The sequence below is a fragment of the Caretta caretta genome, chromosome 2, assembly GCF_965140235.1.
Source record: "Caretta caretta isolate rCarCar2 chromosome 2, rCarCar1.hap1, whole genome shotgun sequence".
NCBI classification, from domain to species: Eukaryota; Metazoa; Chordata; order Testudines; family Cheloniidae; genus Caretta; species Caretta caretta.
Genome location: NC_134207.1, coordinates 262,368,121 through 262,389,333, shown reverse-complemented (window position 1 = coordinate 262,389,333; position 21,213 = coordinate 262,368,121). Strand labels below are relative to the sequence as shown.

The window sequence follows — 21,213 nt, the reverse complement described above, 5'->3', positions numbered from 1 at the left end:
TAAGACAACAGGTCCGGGCACCTAAGAGTTTTCAAACTAAATAGCCAATTGGCAGACAAGGGTAAAGTGGGGAAGAGGTGCCGCCTTTTGCTGTTTTCCTTTGACCTCAGTGGAAGCTAGATTGGGCTTTTTGGGCAGTTTTACTTCTGCAAAGAGCAGAACCCCTGGTGTTACTGTCCATACCAAATTGTTGTGTGCTGTGTGTAAAATACAAGTGGGTTAGCTAAAGATTATGCAAGACACAGTTTTAGAGAACAGATTCAGAAGTAGCCCAGGAAAATGAGTCCTTGTTGCTCTTCCAGGGGTTGCTCGAGGTCAGGCCATGCAACAGTTTAAAGTTTAAAGCTTTTACCTTTATGAGCCTCTGCTGCAATAAATCAGTAGACAGAAGGACAAAGCATTTTGTTTTGGATTTCTTCTCAGTCATCTGGTGATGTCAGCAATCTTGTTCTAGTTCTTTCTTTTTAAAATTGTCTTCTAATTCTCTCCAGCAGTCATACACTTTGTTAAATATCATTCAGCAAACACAAAGTGCCATTCAGTAAACTGATTACTAAGGTCCTCATAAGTAAATTCTACAGAGAGTACTGATTTAAACCTCTGAGGGCTTGACCCAACTATTACTAAAGTCTTCAATGGGAGATGAGTCACGCCCTAAGTATGTATCTATGAGGATAGCAATGTTCAAACTTTACCAACACGGAGCAAGTTAATGCATAAATTTGAGATGGAACAGAACCAAAATCCAGGCTGTGCAAACCCCCAAACCTTGAGCGTACTCATATGTGGGTCTTAACTTTGCAGCTCAGGCTCAAACCCATATCTAATGCAAGTATATAAAGGTTAATTCTCAACTCGGTTGCCAGAGATTTTCACACGTACCTTTGATTGGCATTGATGAGAGTTATGCACATACAATGTAGACCTTAAAGACTCTCCAACAGTGAAGGCTGGTGACCCCTGGCTGGAAGCAAGCAATCCCAACATGAGAAATAGCTTTAGGCATGGTGAGAAGGTAGTGGCGCTGAGGCTAGGGGGAGAGACTCTCAGTGGGAAAGTGTGCTGTTGGGTGAGATCATTTCAATGTGAGAGGTGTAAGTACGGGGATAGGCACATTCTCAATGGAAGAGGCTAATGCTGCAATGAAATATATACTCAGTAAGAGAGGGTGATACTGGCATGGGCACATTCTCATGGAAGGAGGTGCTGGAATCACATCGTGATAGGGTGATGCTAGAAGAGAGAAGTAGATCAGATCTCTGAATCTTTAAGTCCCTGTCCTGGCCAAACAAGAGCAGAAGAAGTTCTCTTAGTGGAGAGTCCTTGATCCTTTCCCATCTCCCTGTGCAGAACAGCCTATGAGAAGGGTGGAGGAGATAGGAGGATTTCCTGTGCAAGGAATGTTCTGTGGATGGCAGGCCCATCTTGCTGGGGCTATAGACTGAGGTATGGAACTGCCATGTGAAGCTGGGGAGTGAGGCTGGAAATATGAATTCATACTCATTCCTTCCTGGGTCCAGTCCTCTTTATTGATCTTTCGGTTGCTTCCGTTTCGGCCTCTGGCTCTGCACTTGATGCTAGAGGCTGTAGCTCAGTGAAAAACAAGCTTGGCTTTGCCTCTTCTGTTTCCCCTGGAGCAGCCACCTCTAAATTTGGGGATGAGACTCTTTAAACGCAGGCTGTTGTGCTATTTGAAATGTACATTTTTACACGTGACTTTCATTATGGCTTTTTCAATGTTATGTCTACAGGAAAAAGTCAAGGGAAAAGGACTTATTTGTCTGAGAAGTCTGGGGAAGCAGACATTTATCCCAATCTGTACTGCAGCATGTTTAAGGTCAAATTCTGCCCTGGGATAGGTGCATCCCATTGACATCAGTGTGTATGTATCCAAGTGCAGATAATGTAGACCTCAATGTGCAGAAGTCCCTGTTGTTCTGGGCACCTCACCGTACCCACAGCAAAGCCAGTAGAATTATTCTGAGAAATAGTGAACATGCATTATGGGCCTGATCCTGTACTTCTTAGGTAAAACTCACACTGAGGGTAGGATCCGGTTCCGTGCAGTATGCTAGCCCATCATCATTTTTACTGTAAAAATAAAGAGAAAAATAAATGCACACACACGTACACACACACACACTTATAGCAAGAGGGAATACTAATATCTTGGCATGAATAGCTTCTTCAGGAAATATTTCAGCTGTCTTTCCTTTCTTGGTTTTCCCCATGTGCTTAACGATCTTCTAACACTGCTTTTATGTGTGTGTGAAAATGCAGGTCTGTAGTCCATGCTGTTGATTGATAGGTAAACAAACCCTTTCTTTGTGACCATTCATTTTAACCTACAAAAAGAGAGAATATGTTTATAAATAAGAGGTGAATTCCTGACCCGTTGAAGTCAATGGGATTTTTGTCATTGATTTCACTGGCTCCAGGATTTCACCCATGGAGACTGGATCAGGGAGAATGGGTTGAACTCCTGACTGTCTTTGGGATCTTTGGATGAAACTGCTATATGACTGCAAAATAACACTGTTCCTGTTCTAAGAAAATCATTGATAATAGTCAGTGAAGCAGCATGCAATATAGCAGGCATCTAACAACATGCTTCTGTGCATTCCAAGTGTTAATGGATTTGGAAACCATTTGGATGGGACAGTGCAGAGCTCTCTTGACAGAAAACCTGATTCTGAAAGTGAGTTGAGTATGTGTGTGTCCCTCTGAAACTTAAATGCTCACAAAATTGAGTGCTCACAAAACTAACCCCACCTGGGTGGCTTTGTCCACAATGGGCATGTGCTGAGGGAGTGTGGATCCCAGAACGATTTTTGGCTTCACGCAAACTCCATTTCAACCATTTTTGTCATCAGAGAGGAAACGATAACAACTGTGGTGAAGACCCCAAGGCAAAAGCGAAAGATGTCTCCCGCCCGTCCTCCTTCAGGTTACTCTCTCTCCCGCTCTCCAAGATCAGAGCTGCTGACCCCAGAGCCAGTTTATGTGACAAAGGTCAGGCAGCCTGTACACAGGCATGAGCCGGAGGCCACACGGAAGACTGTCATCCCTACGTTCTTTGTGACAGAGCCAGAGGACAGACAAGGAGCGGCAGCTAGACCTGTTGTCGTAGAAACCAAGGCGGAAGAACAAAAACCCAAATGGGTCGAAGTGGAGGAAATCATTGAATTCAAGGTGAAAAAATCACCCAAGCCTGCGAAGAAAAGAGGCGCTTCCCCAGCAAAGCCAGAAAAAGATGACTCAGGAGTATTGACATTCACTATGCCTGACCCAAGACCTAGGCGTTCCTCTGAAGATGACCCAAACACAAACAACTCCAACAATAAATTAGTGGAGCAGGCCAAGTCTTCCCTGCCTAGAGACAATCTTTCAGATGTCGACATCCCAACCCTTGCATATGGAGCTGACCAGGAAGGAGCTCCAGTCAACAGTGAAGAAGACATAAGTTCTCAGTGTGGGTCTGAACAGTTAGGAAGTAGTTCATTCATTGACTGTGGGACTGACGGAAAGAGCTGCATGCAGGAAGCAAGCAATGACGATGTTTCAGAAGCTACTTCCCCACTGCTTGCCTGTGTGGGTGAACCCTTTGTCTTTAGCTTGGAGACAGCTGATACAGGCAAGCCTGAACTTCCACCTTCACCGATGAGCCGAGGGGTTAAGGAAGAAGCTGATGAGTTAGATACATCTTGGACTGCTGAAGGGGGAGTACCTGATACAGTACAAGATGAGGATCTTCCAGAGGAAGATACTGTTATAACTGATGAGCCAGAGGAGCTAGAGACAGATGACATTGGCAACCGAGACCCCAAAATCCTGACCCACAATGGAAAAGTGCTAACTCTGGAAGACCTTGAAGATTACTTTCCTGAAGAAGGTGAGACCTATGGATGTGATGATCAAAACTACACAGAAGACAAACCCTGTGAGATCTCTGTGCTCCAGACAGAAATTAATGAACCGACGGTGGGGAAGCCTGTGTTGCTAAATCTCGGGAGACCTGTTGTTCCTAAACCAAGGCAAAGCTTTTTCAGCAAGTTCAAGGAGCACCGTCCTGAAGGAATGTTCATGTCAGCATCCAGAGTAACAGGAGTGCAGTCCGTGGGTCCGTCTAACATTTCTTTCCATGTGAGTGAGACATGCACCGCAGCAGCCGCTCCTGGTGTGCATGCAGCAGCACCAGCAGCCTCACCTGGACCTTCCTTCCAAGTGAAACCGTCTTTCTGTACCGGAGTTCAGCTCTCAGCGGACAATGGACAGTCCAGCTTTAAAACGGAAGTTTCCACAAGAACCCTCAGCTATGGAACTATCGGCGAGCCTGTTATGTTGCACATCAGCACGGAAGACCCCTCCCAGAGCTGAGCAGATACAAGCAGCATTCTTAAAATCAAATAAAAAAATACATAAACAAACAAAAACATTCTAGGGTGGGTGAAATTGGTGGTGAGAATTCTAGGGAAACACCTAAAAGAAAAATACCTTAAGGAAAACATATAGACCGTGATATGTAGAGCTTTTCCAGTCTTAAAGGGAACACTTCTGTCAGTTCAGTTTATAATTGATCCTGGTGAAAGCATATCATTCCATAGAGAAAGAGTGAGAGGCAAATAGACTTAGGGTGACCTGCCTCTCTTACTTGTGACAAAAATATAAATAAGCAAACACATTTTTCTTCGAGAGTTTAAAAATTACTTCAGCTCTCAGACTGAGAAGTCACTCAGTGGTGAGACATTTAAGGTATCTCAGCTTGGCAATACCTTCCAGCCATCGAGAGAAGGGAGGGTAGTTTCATGTAAGCATATCTTCTGTCACTGTACATGCCAGAGAGCCAGCAAAATAGTTTGCGCTGCTTTACTTTTACTAAATGCTGATGGGACAAATTAGCTCTACCAAAAATGTATTCATAAACCTTTCAGATTGTGTACTCTGTTTAAATTATTATTATATTTTTCCAGAGAGTGAAACCTACAGAAGGTACTACACTTATTAGGCAACACTGCTGACTTAAGAGACTGCTGAAACATTTTGGGTGAAATTCTGACCCTACCAAAGTCAATGGCAAAACTCCCATTGACTTCAACAGAGCCTAGTCTGGGTACAACTACGTTCCACCTTTATTAAAAAGGCCATCATTGTTAATCAACTACTTCTTGTTAATCCTTTAAGACGTATGGGTTTCTATGGTTCTGCATTCTTTATTCAAGTTCAGTAACGCTATAAATCATCCTAAATTGTGATAGAGGTTTGCTTTATCTACACTTAAAAGAGTATTGATTAAAGGAATGGACAGGCTAATACAATATCTACAATCCAGATTAAAAACATGTGTAGAACCACAAATAAATTATTTCATAAATGAATAATTACTATGTGAGTAGAATGGTTAATTAGGTCTCCTGTACATGTTAATGGCCACCAGTGCGTTAGTGGTTAAAGTTTCCTAATCTCCTAATGAAAATTTACCCATGAACCATATTAAAATTGCAGGAGTACTAATACAATTAAAACCTTCTTCCAGAAATAACTTGTTTATGGAGTTTTAGTGTACTATGCCATTTGAATACACTCTCAGTGCAAGATGTACCATTATACTGTAGCCACTTTGGTTTAGCTATGTTGTAGAGGTCACCCTTTATCATAGACAGTTGTGTTTCTCTAGAGCTTTGACAGAGAGATCTCAAATGCATGATGATGGCTAATCCAGTAAGGGTATAATTCTGCAAGTTGCTGAGTGCCTCTGAGAGGTGGTGAGCACCCTCAGCTCTCACTAGCTTCAGTGAAAATTGATGTTGCATAGCACTTTCAGAAGGTGCTCAGTCCCTTGATGAGACTGAGTCCTTACAGCTAGGTTCTTGTCCCACTTGATGTCAGTTAAAGTTTGCCATTGTTCTCAATGGATATGTCTACACTGCAATTAGAAACCCACCCCTGGCTTGTGCCAGCTGACTCAGGGTTCAGGCTAAGCCTCTGTTTAGCTGCAGTGTAGACGTTCGGGCTTGCCCGACCTCTGGGACCCTCTCACTTCACAGACTTGTAGAACCTGGTCTCCAGCCAGAGCCTGAATATCTACACCGCAGTTAAACAGTACTTTAGTCTGAGCCCCACAAACCTGAGTCAGCTGTCACGGGCCAGCCACTAATTTCTAAATGCAGTGTAGACATACCAATAGGACCAGGAATTGGCCCTGGGTGTCTGACATTGTCTATGTGACAGAAGATATGAGAAAAAGAAACAAAACCTTATGTAAGTTGAGTCGTACGGTAATGTTGCTAAAAAAACACAATAATTTTTATCTGGATGGTACAGATCAGGATGTTACAAGAATGCTAAGAGACAGTTTGCTTGCTAATCATCTTAAAGAGGATTAAGTGAGTTTTCTCTTAGAACATCACATGCCAGTGTTTTCAGTCTTGATGTTACCTAACTAGATAATGTATGAAACTTGATCCAGTGTTCTGCAGGGCACTGCCTTAGAAAAGGTACAGCTAACTTTAAAAAGGTGCCTTCACAAAAATTACAATTCTTGTTTCAAGAGCTGAACCTGGAACATGTGATGGCTAAAATTAATTCAGTAATTTAACGTTCTTTTTCATTTCAGTATCTAAAGGATATATTTTGTATACAGACGTGCACTACATTTTTGAAGTTTTAAAATTTCTCAGTGACTACAGGTGGTGAAAGAAATAAAACCTCTTTTATGGTACTATCATTTTTTCAATAACACCTCATTAGTTTATACTGTATCTTTTATATTTAAGCTATACAATGGCTATATATTAGTTCTTCACTTATGAGAAATATTACACTACTGTACATTGGAGAGTAACAGACATACAAGGGGAGGAAATATTTTTGAACTGAAAATATTTCTGTTTTATTGGGCCATATTCTGATCTCAGTTACTCTGATGTAAATCCAGAATACCTCCACTGAAGTCAAATTTACACAGATGCAACTGTGAAAAGAATTTAGCCCGTAGCCATCGTTAAGCAGAAATAAAATAGAGATCTAGGTCTGTCAAGATATACAACGGAATGTGGAGTTATTAATTTTCTCTTGACCTGGTTTTTGCTTAGTAATGACTTTGTTAATGAAGTAGAGTTGCATTTCAAATGCTTGTAGCAAAGAAATACTTATATTTCTGGTGATCAACCAAAAGTAAATAACATCTGTTTACATTTTCTTTGGAAATTTAAACAAAAAATATAAGTGAAAAAGGAATTAAAAATCCTATCACGGTACTCTATTTTAAAAAAATGAAAAAATTATTAAAAGTCCTTTTCGTTTATTTTCAAAGTATTTTCCTAGAGGTTAAAAAGTATGCTTGTAAGTGATTTAAAATTTGTAGATAACTAAGGATATGCGTGGGGGTTTATTTCCTGTAGATGAAGACATAACACTGTATTAAAATTAACACACAGAATGTTTTACTGTAATTCCCCCAGGCAAAAGGGTGTGAAAAAGGTGGAAACTTCAGTTTGTTTGAGAGACAAAAAACTAAAATAAATCTAAGTCAAGATGTTATTAGATGCTCAAGTTCATATCAATAAATGTCTTGCATCAGCTATCATTGATCTCACTTGCTTATGTCTTTTTGTTTCTTCATGGTAACTGGCTCTCTCTTGAAGTCAATGAGAGCCCATGAACATAAGTCGGAGTTAGTTGGGACCCCAACTGCACTCAAGTATTTCAGGGCTACTGCACTTGAGTTGGAAAAGTGCTGAAGTATTGTGAGAGAGCCTGTTTTGTGAAGTGACGAATTTTTGGGAACTTTGTGTCAGCATCTCAGGGGCTTCTCTGAGTTGAATTTGAACTTCAACATGTTTGAGCTACTGCCATTCCTTATCAGGTTAAATGTACAGGGCACTGAAAGGGACAAATCAGGTTTAAGGTTTACAATCAATAGTTCAGGATTTTACAACCGGGAAATAGAAGGTGCATTAAGAGTTTGTCTTCACTGCATTGTTAGCTCTGGTTATGTGCACGAGAGTGAACTCTCTTGGGTCAGCCTCGCTCAAGTGAGAGCAGTCACACTGCAGAACACTCACGCTGCACAGTGTTTGTATTAGCAACACAGAGTGATGAGTTCCCACTGCATTACTAGTCAGCAGCTCTCATGTTTCAACCAATATCTTAGGCCAGTTAGCTTAAATGTAAAGCACCATTTACAGGAGCTAGACACTTTTGGGTGCGCATTGAAGTTGCGTTAGCGACAACACTCAAGCTATCCCTTGAGCTAACACAGCAGTGAAGTAATAAGATTTAAGCTTGTCCTGCTGAAGAATTGGGTATATTTTGTCTACAGTGTCCATTGTTTATGTCTGATCATGTTTAATTATCCTTGTGAAATTAATCCTACTTAAATCGGAGTAAATTTTCTCCTAAAGGGACAGTGTTCACCACTAAGTATATTCCACTCATTTCATAACAGTTCACTTTCAGGTGGGTGCTGAAACCAACATTACACTAATTGGTGGGTAGTCTCAGAAATGGTGCTTCTAGATCAGTGTTAATGCACACATGTGGGGTGGTATGGTATGTAATTGAGGGAAGCTTGACTGTCCTGTGGATAAACAGAGGGCTTCAGTCTCCAGGTCTTCAGGTCTAGCACCTTTCATAACCGCTATACTCACATGAAGAAAATTAAAAAGAAATTAAGAGGCGACACCGTCAAAGAGGGCTGAGCCAAGATGGGACCTGCCTTTTTTCTCCCTGAGGTTTGTGTGTAAAGTTCATGTGCCCTAATGATTTTCTGTAAGAGGGGAAGGGAGCAGAATCAGAACAAAAGCTGCAGTGTTTCTTCTTCTGAGAATATGAAATAAAACACATCCGCACTCCTGAGCAATACTAAAAACAATTGAATTCATGGGTTGGGGGAAATAAAACCATTTTTGAGCCTGGAATTCCCCGTGAATGAAGCAAGGAGAAATTCACAGGAAAAGATAGACTGAAGAAAATGACATTTTCCAGCGGGGACTCTGTATGGAGGTGGACACTCGGTACAGTCCATTAGCGGTAAAGAGCTATTGATCCTGGTGATATGACCATCTTGCTCTTAACACAGTTAATTTTTTCTCCATTCCACAGGAGTCATATTTATTGGTAAAAATATTTGCTGGTCTGATAAAACTAGTAATCGTATTTCCTACTTCATGCATGAGCACACTCTCTCTCTTTCTCTCACCCTGACCTGAAAGCAGTCCTTACACATAGACTCCAGTGGGCTAGTCGGATTGGCCCTTCTGTCATTTATAGATCATTCTCTGTAGGGTCTACATTGTGTAGTGACCAATCAGGATTGGTGCCTGGCCTGCCTGTAAATTACTCTTTTTCACAGGAGCACCAGTTTCATAGGAATAGAATTTTTTAAAAGGTGGGAAGTATATTTAGAATAACGAAGTGATGAGCAACTGAAAATGAATGGCTCTAATAAAAAGAAAAGGAGTACCTGTGGCACCTTAGAGACTAACAAATTTATTTGAGCATAAGCTTTCGTGAGCTACAGCTGAGCTGCAGCTCACGAAAGCTTATGCTCAAATAAATTTGTTAGTCTCTAAGGTGCCACAGGTACTCCTTTTCTTTTTGCAAATACAGACTAACACGGCTGTTACTCTGAAACCTGGCTTTAATAAAGACTATTAGGCAACCTTAGCGTGGAGTAAATTATCATTTGGTTTGCATTGTTCATTTTACACTTGAGACATGCTAGTGTGCCTTACAAAATGGGGGTCAAATTGCAGACACAGTGTCTAGCCTTCTCCAGGGTTCGTTGACCGACCTCTGGCAGATACCTGGGGAGTGGAGGAGCCTGTCCCTTCTTTTACGCCTTGGAAACATTTGTACAGCATGTCATACCCATACAATCTCATAGATTTAAACTGAGTTAGATACTGATTGTGCTGTGACTGTGAAAGGAAACTCTACTATGTACTTAGCTGTTGCTCAGAAACTGAGCCTTGGGCTTGAGAGCCAGTTTAAATGAGTGAGAAAGATATTGGCTATTTTCGGAGATTTTTACCTTCTGCCTATCTTTCTAGCCTGTGAGCTCCTTGAGCCAGGCGCCATGTCTTCCTCCGTACTCTGCTGCCATTCAGCAAATAATCTAGTAGACCAGCCACCAGCAACAGAGGGACTTGGGTTCTACATTTCTTCTGAAGGACTGCTCCCCCACAGAGCCTCCCTTAAGTCCTGTGCTGCCCCTTGGTACTGCCCATCCCCTGCAGTGTGTTGCACAGGCATGTTGCTTTAGAAACATATCTAATAAAAATAAATTAAAAATAACTCTCAGATGTCCCTTAGTGCAAAGCCCACTGCTCCTCTCAGGTTTCCCTGAGGCAAATGGTAACATAAAATATGATATCACAAGCTAAGAAATAATCAAAATATTGTATTGGGGACAGTTCCACATGCTCCCCCAGCCATGCCCCTCTTAGTGTGATGGAGTAATGACATTGACACATACCCTTACCTCTCTCCTTCCTCTCCTCTCTCAATGCACAAGTCATCCTGTAACCTATTCACTCCTTCTTTCTCTCCATGCAAGAAACCAGTTGTATAGCTTTCATTTAAAATAATAACTTGAGTTTTGTTGCATAAAACACCGTGTTAGCACAGGAGTCAAACCAGGGTTCCTTCTATTGATCTGATGAACTTAGCACTGTGTGGTTTTCCTCTCTCATCCTCCCTAGCTTGAGTCACCAGTTTGGTCACCTCCACCACTATGTATCACTTAAATTCCGTCGCATCTGGTGAGAAGATGTGAGTGTACATAGTGTGTTAAGCCATTTGCAGCAGGATGAGCAGAGTCTACTGGACATTCATTGTGAAGTCTAGCTAGACTCCATCTTCCTGGAAATAAACATTTGCACATTCTCTACTGCAGAAGGTGGGGGGGGGGAGACTTGAATGCAAATGTTTGCTCCGAATCACATTGTGGGTCGATCAGTACTGAACTTTTTTGTTTTATTCTGAAGAGAGAAAAGCTATTCTTCTTGTCTGTAGGAGAGGTCTCACCACAGTCAGAGCTGGAGAATTCTGTCCGGGCCTCGCTTGAACGTGCAGACAAGGAGATAAGGATAGCCCTGAAGAAACTCGTGGATTCCACATCAGTGCATGTGACTCTTCCTCCAAGTATGAGAGGAAAGGCTGGTGGCTTTGGCGTTCTTGAGTCCACAGCTTCAGATACAGAAAATAGACATCCTGTGATAGTTCATGAAGTCAGCACGCAAACCCAAAGTGCTGGAGGTCATGGTAGGTTTGGGTTGAGTTTGGGAAATGTCACGTGGATGTTAGACACAAATGTTGCCAAGACCAAAAAATGAAGCTCTTCTCAATTCTATATTTCTTTGTGTTCTAAACAGAGATGGGTCCAAGACACACAATTCAGACACCACAAATTGTGGGGGTATCATGATGTAAATAATACCAGGGCTCCTGATGTAAATGGGGGGCACTGGCAAATTTGGATCTGAAGCTGAGTTTGGACTTTGAATGTCTCCAGAGTTCATGGATGGGGGATGGTTCCATGTCTGGGATTTTAGCGTGGGGTCATCTTGAATTTTAGACCCTGAATATGTTGTTTGTTTATGTTTACTGCATGTCATAAACAACATGGTGATTCAGGCCTTTCTACTTGACATTCCTTGGCTAAGTGCTGCAGACTTTTTAGGCTATAAGGGTATTAAGGATTCATTTGCATTCGATTAACATTGTAGCCTTAATAGAATTTGGGACATTTTTTTTCAGGAGTAAAAATAATGCTCTGTGTAACTAGAGTCAATTTATGTCTTGCAAAGAGAACAAAAGCTTTCATATTTGTGTTACTGTATGTTATTTTTAAAAAATGGGAAATACATTTCACTTCTTAAATCTTGTAAAGAGCCTGGTAAATACTACAGCCCTTTCATTCTTCATCTTTACTAGCTGCCATAATAACTAGAGAACCGATTTGTCTAGCCCATTGTCATTTTGTGTCAAGTCAAATAATTGTTCTTAATCCAGTATGGTCTTAAAGGGACACTGTCTAGTACCTTTCGGCCCCCAAATCTAGATTTTGTTAAAAAAATATTTTGTTACACAACATAATGAGCATGCAAACATTTCATGGATTCAAACAAAATAAATTACATGAAAAAGTTTGGGTGCTATTTATTCAAAGTCTTTCCGCTGCAGTGTTGGAAACCCAAAACAGTAGCATTCTGCCAGTGTAGGAGAACCAGAAAATGACTGTAAGCAGAAAGTGAAACAGAATAGTTTAGTTCCTTGACAGTAGCTCAGGGAAGTGGAAAAAAGGAAACCAGCGGCATACAAAGGTGAAAAAGTAAATTTAAGTATTTTTAAAGTTCTTTCATTTTCAATGACTTAAGACGTTATTAACATGGGTATGTGTTTTTTAAAAACAGAGGCTTATTATGTTGACATGTGTCCCTTTGATCACCTGCTTTTGAATAAGAACAAGAAGGCAAATATTTCAATAGCACTGTCAGTAAGAAATCATTGAATGAAGATCTTACTCATCGGTGAACTGTGGTCTTTTGTTGGATGCCATTATATAACAGTGCTCTCTAGTAAAGCTGCCCAGTTAGCTTACTAGGAAGAGTCACTTCTCTTTCCAATACAAGCCATCGCTAATGATCTCCCAACCATCCTACCAAAGAATGACAATGCTTCTCTTCCTCTGCACTTTGCATGCTTACATTGCACAGGAAATGGCATTCTTCACCCTTATAGGTAACCCTGATGGTACGTATCACAAGGTGATTAGTTCTTGCTGGAATAGAACATCAAGCCCATTCTGGAGGAAACAGCTTGGTTAAAGAACCCACCCATCTTTTCATTTCGTAATATTTCTGGAAAAGAGATTCTGGACCTGATTCTGGTCCCACTCATAGCTGTGTAAGTGAGGAGAACGTCCATTGAAGTCAAGGGAGTTATAACAGTGTAAAAGGTGTGATGGCACAACTAGGCCGTCTTTACAGTAGTAGCACGTATTAGGGCCTGATTTTTATCTCCCATGCACTGGTTTTACATTAGTATAACCCTATTGACTTCACTGGAGCTACTTCTGATTTATACCAGTGTGAGTTGACAATCAGTCCAGTAATTGTTGGTGTACCCTAATAATGGAAGCACTGAAATTTATCAACAGAGCCAAAATTTGTCATTTTCATTCAATCTGCAAGCTGGAGGACACTCAGCCAACTATTTTCCTTGAATGTATGTAATTGATCAACTTGTTTGCTTCACACATGCTGGGGTTTTTTTCATTTCTATTTAAATTTTCTTTGTACTTTTCCTATTCATGCCTGGGTGTTTCCTCACAACAAAAATCCTGATGCTTTTGCCCAGTCAGCCATATTCTAACATCGATGATTTTTATTTCACTGAGAACACTTCGTTTCACATAATCCTCTGAAAAGGGCCAAATTCTCCTCTTAGTTACGGTGATTGAACCCCACTGAAGTCTGATGGGATGTTCTGCTGGAACTCAGAGCAGAAATTGATCTCAGCCCTTGTTTTCAGCCATGTTGTCCAATGTAACTAGTCTAACAGGTCCTGTTTTCACTCTCAGGTGAAGTGCGAGACAGCACTGGGAAAATTCCGGATGAGAAACTGAGTGAAACAAAGTCAAGCCCAACCACTTCCCAAAAAGAGACGACTGCTGGAGCTGCAGGAGGTCAGGAACGCACTATTCCCATTACCAGGTAAGCATAAACATCATGACGCTCAAAGTGTTGAATGGAATTCTGAATGTGTCTTTGTCCTTGAAAAAGCTGCCCTACAATCCAGTTCTCTTGAATGTTGTAGCTGGTAGCTTGAAGTGACCTGAGTAGATTTAACATGAGAACAGCCATACTGAGTCAGATCAATGGTCCATCTAGCCCAGTATCCTGTCTTCCAACAGTGGCCGGTGTCAGATGCTTCACAGGCAATGAACAGAACAGGGCAATTATTGCGTGATCCACCCCCAGTCATTCAGTCCCAGTTTCTGGCAGTCCCAGGTGGAGGGACACCCAGATCATGGGGGTTGCATCCCTGACCATCTCTGCTAATAGCCATTGATGGACCTATCCTCCTTGAACTTCTCTCATTCTTTTTTGAACCCAGTTATACTTTTGGCCTCCACAACATCCCCTGGCAACAAGTTCCACAGGTTGATTGTGCATCGTGTGAAGTAGTTGTTTGTTTGTTTTAAAACTGCAGCCTATTGATTTCATCAGGTGAACCCTGGTTCATGTGTTATGTGAAGGAGTAAATTACGTGTCCTCATTCACTGTCTCCACATCATTCATGATTTTATAGACCTCTGTCCTATCTCCCCCTCCCCCCACTCTTTTCTAAACTAAACAATCCCAGTCCTTTTAATCTCTCCTCATCTGGAAGTTGTTCCTTACCTGTAATCATTTTTGTTGCCCTTCTCTGTACCGTCTCCAATTCTAATAGATCTTTTTCAAGATGGGGCGACCAGAGCTGCACGCAGTATTCAAGGTGTGGCTGTACTATGGATTTATACAGAGGCGTATTACAATGTTTTCTATTTTATAATCTATCCCTTTTCTAATAGTTGCCAAGATTCTGTTAGCTTGTTGACTTCATGCCCTCTTTTTTGAGGGGTTACAGCTAATTCAGAACTCGTTATTTTGTATGTATAGTTGGGATGATGTTTTCCAATGTGCATTACTTTTCACTTACAAACATTGAATTTCACCAGCCATTTTGTTGCCCAGGGACCCAGTTTAGTGAGCTCCCTTTGTAACTCTTCACAATCAGCTTTGGACTTAACTATCTTGAGTAATTTTGTATCATCTGCAAATTTTGCCACCTTGCTGTTCACCCCCTTTTCCATTTATTAATATGTTGAACAGTATGAGTCCCAGTACAGACCCCTGGGGGACACCACTATTTGCCTCTCTCAATTCTGAAAACTGACCATCTATTCCTACCCTTTGTTTGCTGTCTTCTAACCAGTTACTGATCCATGAGAGGACCTTCCCTCTTATACCATGACTGTTTACTTTGCTTATGAGCCTTTGGTGAGGGACCTTGTCAAAGGGTTTCTGAAAGTCCATGTACACGATGTCAACTGGATGACCCTTGTCCATGTTTGTTGATTCCCTGAAAGAATTGTAATAGATTGGTGAGGCATGATTTCCTTTTACAAAAGCCATGTTGACTCTTCTCCAACATACAGTATTCATATATGTGTAATAATTTTGTTCTTTACTATAATTTCAACCAATTTGCCTAGTACTGAAGTTAGGTTTACCGGCATGCTAGGATCACCTCTGGAGTCTTTTTTTTAAAATAAGAATTACATTAGCTATCCTGTAGTCCTCCGGTACAGAGTCTGGTTTAAGCATAGGTTACAAAACACAGTTAGTAGCTCTACAATTTCATATCTGAATTCCTTCAGAACTCTTGGGTGAATACCATCTGGTCCTTGTGATTTATTACTGTTTAATATATCAATTTGTTCCAAAACCTCCTCTATTGATACCTCCGTGTGGGACAGTTCCTCAGGTTTATTACCTAAAAAGAATGTCTCAGATGTGGGAATCTTCCTCATATCCTCTGCAGTGAAGACTCACGCAAAAAATTCATTTAGCTTCTCTGCAACAGCCTTATCTTCCTCGAGTGCTTTTTTAGCACCTCAGTTATCCAGTGGCCCCAGTGATTGTTTGGCAGGCTTCCTGCTTCTGATGTACTTAAAAAAATTGCTGTTCGTTTGTGTGTCTTTTGCTAGTTGTTCTTCAAATTCTTTTTTTGGCCTGCCTAATTATGTGTTTATACTTGCAAGAGTTTATGTGCCTTTCTATTTTTCTCAGTCGGATTTGACTTCCAGTTATTAAAGGATGTCTTTTTGCCTCTAACCACCTCTTTTACTCTCTTGGTTAGACCCAGTGTCATTTTTTTTGATCCTCTGACTTTTTTTTTTTTTCCATTTTGGGTATACATATAGTTTGAGCCTCTATCGTAGTGTTTTAAAACAGTTTACATGCATCTTTCAGGCATTTCCCTCGTGACTGTTCCTTTTAGTTTCTATTTTACTAGCTTCCTCATTTTTGTGTAGTTCCCCTTTTTGAAGTTAAATACGGCTGTGTTGGGTTTCTTTGGTATTTTTTTCCCTGCAAGGATGTTAAATTTAATTACATTATGGTTGATATTACTGAGCGATTCAGGTATATTCACCTCTTGTATCAGATCCTGTGCACCACTTAAGACTGAATCAAGAATTGCCTCTCCCCTGTGGGTTCCAGGTCTAGCTGCTCCACGAAGCAATCATTTAATGGTGTCTAAAATTTTTATCTCTGCATCCTTCCTGAGGTGACATGTATAGACGATATGGGGGTAACTCAAATCTCCCATTATTACTGGGTTTTCTGTTTTTGTAGCTTCCTTAATCTTCCTGAGCATTTCACAATCACTGTCATCATCCTGGTCAGGTGGTCAGTAGTATATGCGTATGGACATGCTGTAATTATTCAAGCATGGAATTTGTATCCATAGAGGTTCTGTGGTACAGTTTAATTCATTTAAGATTTTTCCTATATTTGACTCTGTTTTCTTTTATGTATAGGGCCACTTCCCCACCAGTGTGACCAATCCTACCATTCCTATATATTTTGCACCCTGGATTTATTGTGTTCCATTGATTATCTTAGTTTCACCAAACTTATGTGATACCTGTTATACCAATATCTTCATTTAATATGAGGCATTCAAGTTCATCCATCTTCGTATTTAAACTTCTAGCATTTGTAAACAAGCACTTATAAAATTTGTCAATATTTAGTTATCTGCCTTCGTGCAATGTAATTGAATGGGACTCTTTTTGTTTGACTTTCTCTTCAGTTCCTACCTGTACTTTCTTAACATCTATCCTCTCCTCTTTAGTAGGCTATAGAGCAGGGGTCGTCAAACTTTGGCATGCAGCCCATCAGGGTAATCCGCTGGCGGGCTGTGAGACATTTTGTTTTTGCTGACCGTGGGCAGGCACGGCCCCCTGCAGCTCCCAGTGGCCGTGGTTTGCCGTTCCTGGCCAATGGGAGCTGCAGGAAACAGCCTAAATTTGGCCTCCAAGTCCTCTCCTCCTATCTTTCCCTTTGTCATTGGTACCTACATGTACCACGACCACTGGCTCTGCCCCAGCACTGCACATAAGTCCATCCAGATGTCTTGAGAGGTCCTCAGTCTTCACACCAAACAGGCAATTTACCATGCGGTTCTCCTGGTCATCACAAACCCAACTAGATAGTATAGAAATTTCTAATAATCGAATCCCCCATTACTGTTACTGGGGTTTAGCATTATCTTTAAAGTGTCATGCATGTTTGTCATATGTCAACAAGACAGAGGACAGTTGAGAGGTACACTACATGGAGAGTAATTAAGTCCCCAAATCAAAACTATCCTGTAATCGGTTTTAAGTAAATATTGAACTTACTGGTAGTTAAACACCCAGAACAATGGCAGGATATAATCCTAAACGGCTGTATTATCCCTTCTGTTTCGTGTGTGAAATTCATTGCTTGTTTTTGGAGACATGAATGCACATTGCAGGAGTACAGAGCAGCTAGAGTTTCCAAACACATTTATGTTGTAGCTGGTTGTTTGTGCCAAGGACACAACAAAGCAGGGTTTTTCTCTGCCATAATTTATATCCTAAAATGTCCATGATCAGTGAATAATAGTAGCACCACTTGGCTATAATTACTATTATTCTATACTCCAGCTGGTGGGGATGTCTTTTAAGATTTCATTATGAGCAGTGAGTTAGTGAGTGGGAGGCATCTGAGGATGCTGTGGCCTGGTCTGTTTAAGTTGCTTTGTAGATCGTACTTATTATTGTCTGAGGTGAAGGATGTCTGAGTAATGACTGTGCCTCTTGGTTTATGTGAAAAGAACATCAGCAGTCACAGAAGGAGCAGACTGGTGTAAAAGAGAAGGGGCAGATGTGGTCTGGGATGTCCAGAGTCAAATTTATATTGAGACCACAGAAAGAACCTGCGTTTATAAAACAGAGGAGAAGAGCGCAGCAAGTAAGAAATTGCATCGTTTTACCCTTCTGTCTCAGTTCCCATGGTTGTCTCATTATTTTGCCAATGGTTGCAAATTTATCACAATGTTTGGTGGTTTTCTTAAAGCTCCAGCTCAGGTGAGCTTGAAAATGTGAAGCCCAAAGGGTCAAAAGCCAACAAAAAGAAGTGCAGATGTATTATCTTTAAAATCTCATGGTTTTTAAGCCACTCACATGACTTTTGGGGCATCTTGGGTTGGTAATCTTTGAGCATCTCACAAAATGTAACCAAAACTCCCATTCGTTGAGCCCCAGCTTGATTCTAACAAAACTGAACTCTCTTTTAAGCAATGTAAACCTTTTTGTCTCCCCAGGGCCTCCATATATGCAAGTGACCATTGAGGATGTGCAGGTTCAGTCTGGGGAGCTTGCCAAATTTCATGCGGTTATTGAAGGAAATCCCCAGCCTACTATTGCATGGTATAAGGTAGGTAGAAGATGTTTCCCATAGTGGATGAGTGCAACAGAAAAGAATGGGGTGTGGCGAAATTAACAAATAACGGAGAAATTAGAAAACAGTTGGCCATAGGGGACTTTTTTCTCAGCCATAATAGGCTCAAATAGCCTCCTGTATTTATTGTTGGGACGAGAATGGCTGGTCTTATTTGCCGGCAAAGAAGTGATGAACCTCCAAGGTTAAAACTTCTGATTGTTAAGTCAATTAAAGAATAATGCAAATATAGGAATGTAGGAATTGCCAGACTGGGTCAGACCAAGGGAGTAAAGGAAGCTAGTGTCAGAATAAGAAATAGAACCTAGGAGTCTCGATTCCTAACCCTCTACTCTAACCACTAAACCCCTGCTTATTCAGACTTCTTTGGTCTTGAAATTGAGTTGGAAATCTCACACAAAAAGCTTGTATTATGAGACTTCCATTACTACTTGGTCATGAATGGAAAATACCTAGAGCTCCACTTTTTTGTGGTATTTCTGCTTTTGGTCTTGGCTAAAACTGAGAAGTTGGGAATTTAAAAAAAAAGGGCTTCAGATTTAGATTTTTAGGCAAAGGTTTGAGTTCATTCTTATTTTATCTGCACTGGGTTTACTCTGTCCAAGTTGCTATTGAAAACAGAACATCAGTACCAGGGCATAGAAAATTTTCTCTGAAATATAAGCAACTTCTATATTCTAAGTGCACAGTAGATCTCCATTTTAGCTACTGTTGTTCTACCTAAATCAGGGATACTCAGACTAAGGCTTGCGAGTCCCAAATGGCTCTGTAATGCGTTTCCTGCGGCTCTTTGCAGCACATGATATTAAAACGCTGTGTGATTTAATTATAACCAGTCTAAGTTATTGACCAATAAGGATGCTTTTACTATGTTATTAACCAATTAATTTATCAACTTGCACTAAATTATTAACTTATTTGCTGTGAGAATAATATCGAGAGAGAGAGAGAGAGTGTAAATGAAACAATGAATTCACACTAGTATGGCTGTTTTGGGTAATGTTGATCGCTAATTTGGCTCCTGAACCACTGAGGTCTGAATATCACTGATCTAAATCCTTGCAGTGTACCAGGACCTATTTCACCCTGGCACTTTAATACTGAAGTAGTGTCTCATTCTTCCAGGATAATTCCTTGTTGACTGACAGCAACAGGATCCATCAAGTGAAAGAAGGCACAACATACTCTTTGATCCTGGAAGATGTTGCCTCAGAAGATGGTGGCGTCTATACCTGCATTGCCAAAAATGCAGGAGGGGAGGTCTTGTGCAAAGCAGAGCTTGTTGTACATGAGGGTAACTTCATTTCTTAGGTTTGCTATATTGGCTCCCCATGACCATTAGCCACATCCAGAATTGTGGTGCACTGATTCGTGTCTAACGCTTAGGCTTCTGGAGGCATATTCCAGGGTTATTAGCACCTTGCTAGCTGGAGCCCCTCTAGGGCTTGGTTGGTGGTATATTGTCTAGATATGCTATCTACACCGGCTGAGAATCTGGGCCCCTGTGTATGGTGCCAAAAACCTTCAATAGCCCTCTGTGCCTTATTCTAAACAGAAGCTTAGAAAATGGATCATATTATTTCCCGCAGAACATTGTCAGCATGATAGTTTTGCATGTTGTGCCATGGCCGTGTTGTCTGAACACTATTACAAACTTTTTCTTTGGTTACCAAAGCTAAGAAAGACCAAGTGACAAAGAAACAGAGCACCCGAAGGAAACTCCATTCCTTCTATGAGGTGAAGCAGGAGATAGGAAGGTAAGTGTGATTTTTCACTTTTAAAATGTCCTTTCAGGGGAATGTATAAGTGCCTGTCTGATCTCTTTTAATATGAAGAGAACTACTGATCGAGAGTTGGCATGCTCCCCAAACTCTAAGGAAGGGAGCTTCTATCCCAGCTCTCTGGCCAGAGCATGGAACCAGGACTACTGCACTCCTGAAGAAGTTGTATCCCTCACTTGACCAGGAGGAGGGTCTCCAAGACATGGACATTTGAGGGCATATGCAATAAAAAGGGAGGACACATTGCATTGCAGTGGAACTGTACCAGATTAGGAGCAGCCTGGGTATCTCACTCCCCATGGAGTCCCAGTGGAAAGGGGAGCAGGGACAGTTTTTCTTCAAGGGAAGAGGGGGCAATGTGGTAGCCAGTTCATGAAGCAGTATTAATCCCAGTCTTGTGACAGGGAAGGTGTTTCCCTTCCACTCACAGGAAAATTCATATAATGCAGCTAATGGGAGAAACAAAGCAGAATACACAATGGTGTGAGGAGCTATGAAACCCGAGTCTGGGGTGACCACCTAACTTCTGAGAGGAGGCATGAGTGAATGGTGCAGGCCTTCCCAAACACGTGCGGACCCATTCTGCGCATCACTCTAGGCTATCACTATGTTGTTGTTCACATCTTCTTTTATTCATTCCTATTTTTAGTTAAGCATCCAGGCTGCATTCAGGTTTGGCACAAGTGGGCAGAGCTCTCATTGACTTTCTTTGTTGCTGAGCCCACTTATCCCAGGACTTAATTTGATCCACCTTTTCTTTATGTCCACTTTGCACTATAGTAGTTAGTATGGTAAAAACCATGGCTGACATCCTAGTCTCAATGAAGTCAATGACAAAACTCCCATTGACTTCAGTGGAGTCAGGAGTTCACTCCATGTCTTTGGTATTG

At 41.2% G+C, this 21,213-nt stretch overlaps 1 protein-coding gene across 6 annotated transcripts in view; it reads left to right on the top strand.

The window, feature by feature from the left end:
* The window catches only part of OBSCN (obscurin, cytoskeletal calmodulin and titin-interacting RhoGEF), a 315,598-nt gene that overhangs the window by 252,069 nt on the left and 42,316 nt on the right, over nt 1–21,213 (top strand). For 5 of the 6 annotated variants that reach the window (XM_075126052.1, XM_075126054.1, XM_075126053.1 and 2 more), the window contains 6 exons: nt 11,017–11,265; nt 13,586–13,718; nt 17,917–18,053; nt 18,406–18,518; nt 19,668–19,836; nt 20,218–20,299. In XM_075126052.1, the coding sequence (XP_074982153.1) occupies nt 11,017–11,265; nt 13,586–13,718; nt 17,917–18,053; nt 18,406–18,518; nt 19,668–19,836; nt 20,218–20,299 (883 nt within the window). Of the gene's footprint in view, nt 1–2,873; nt 7,583–11,016; nt 11,266–13,585; nt 13,719–17,916; nt 18,054–18,405; nt 18,519–19,667; nt 19,837–20,217; nt 20,300–21,213 lie in introns of those variants that run through there. The other variant, XM_075126055.1, reaches the window with a different exon arrangement.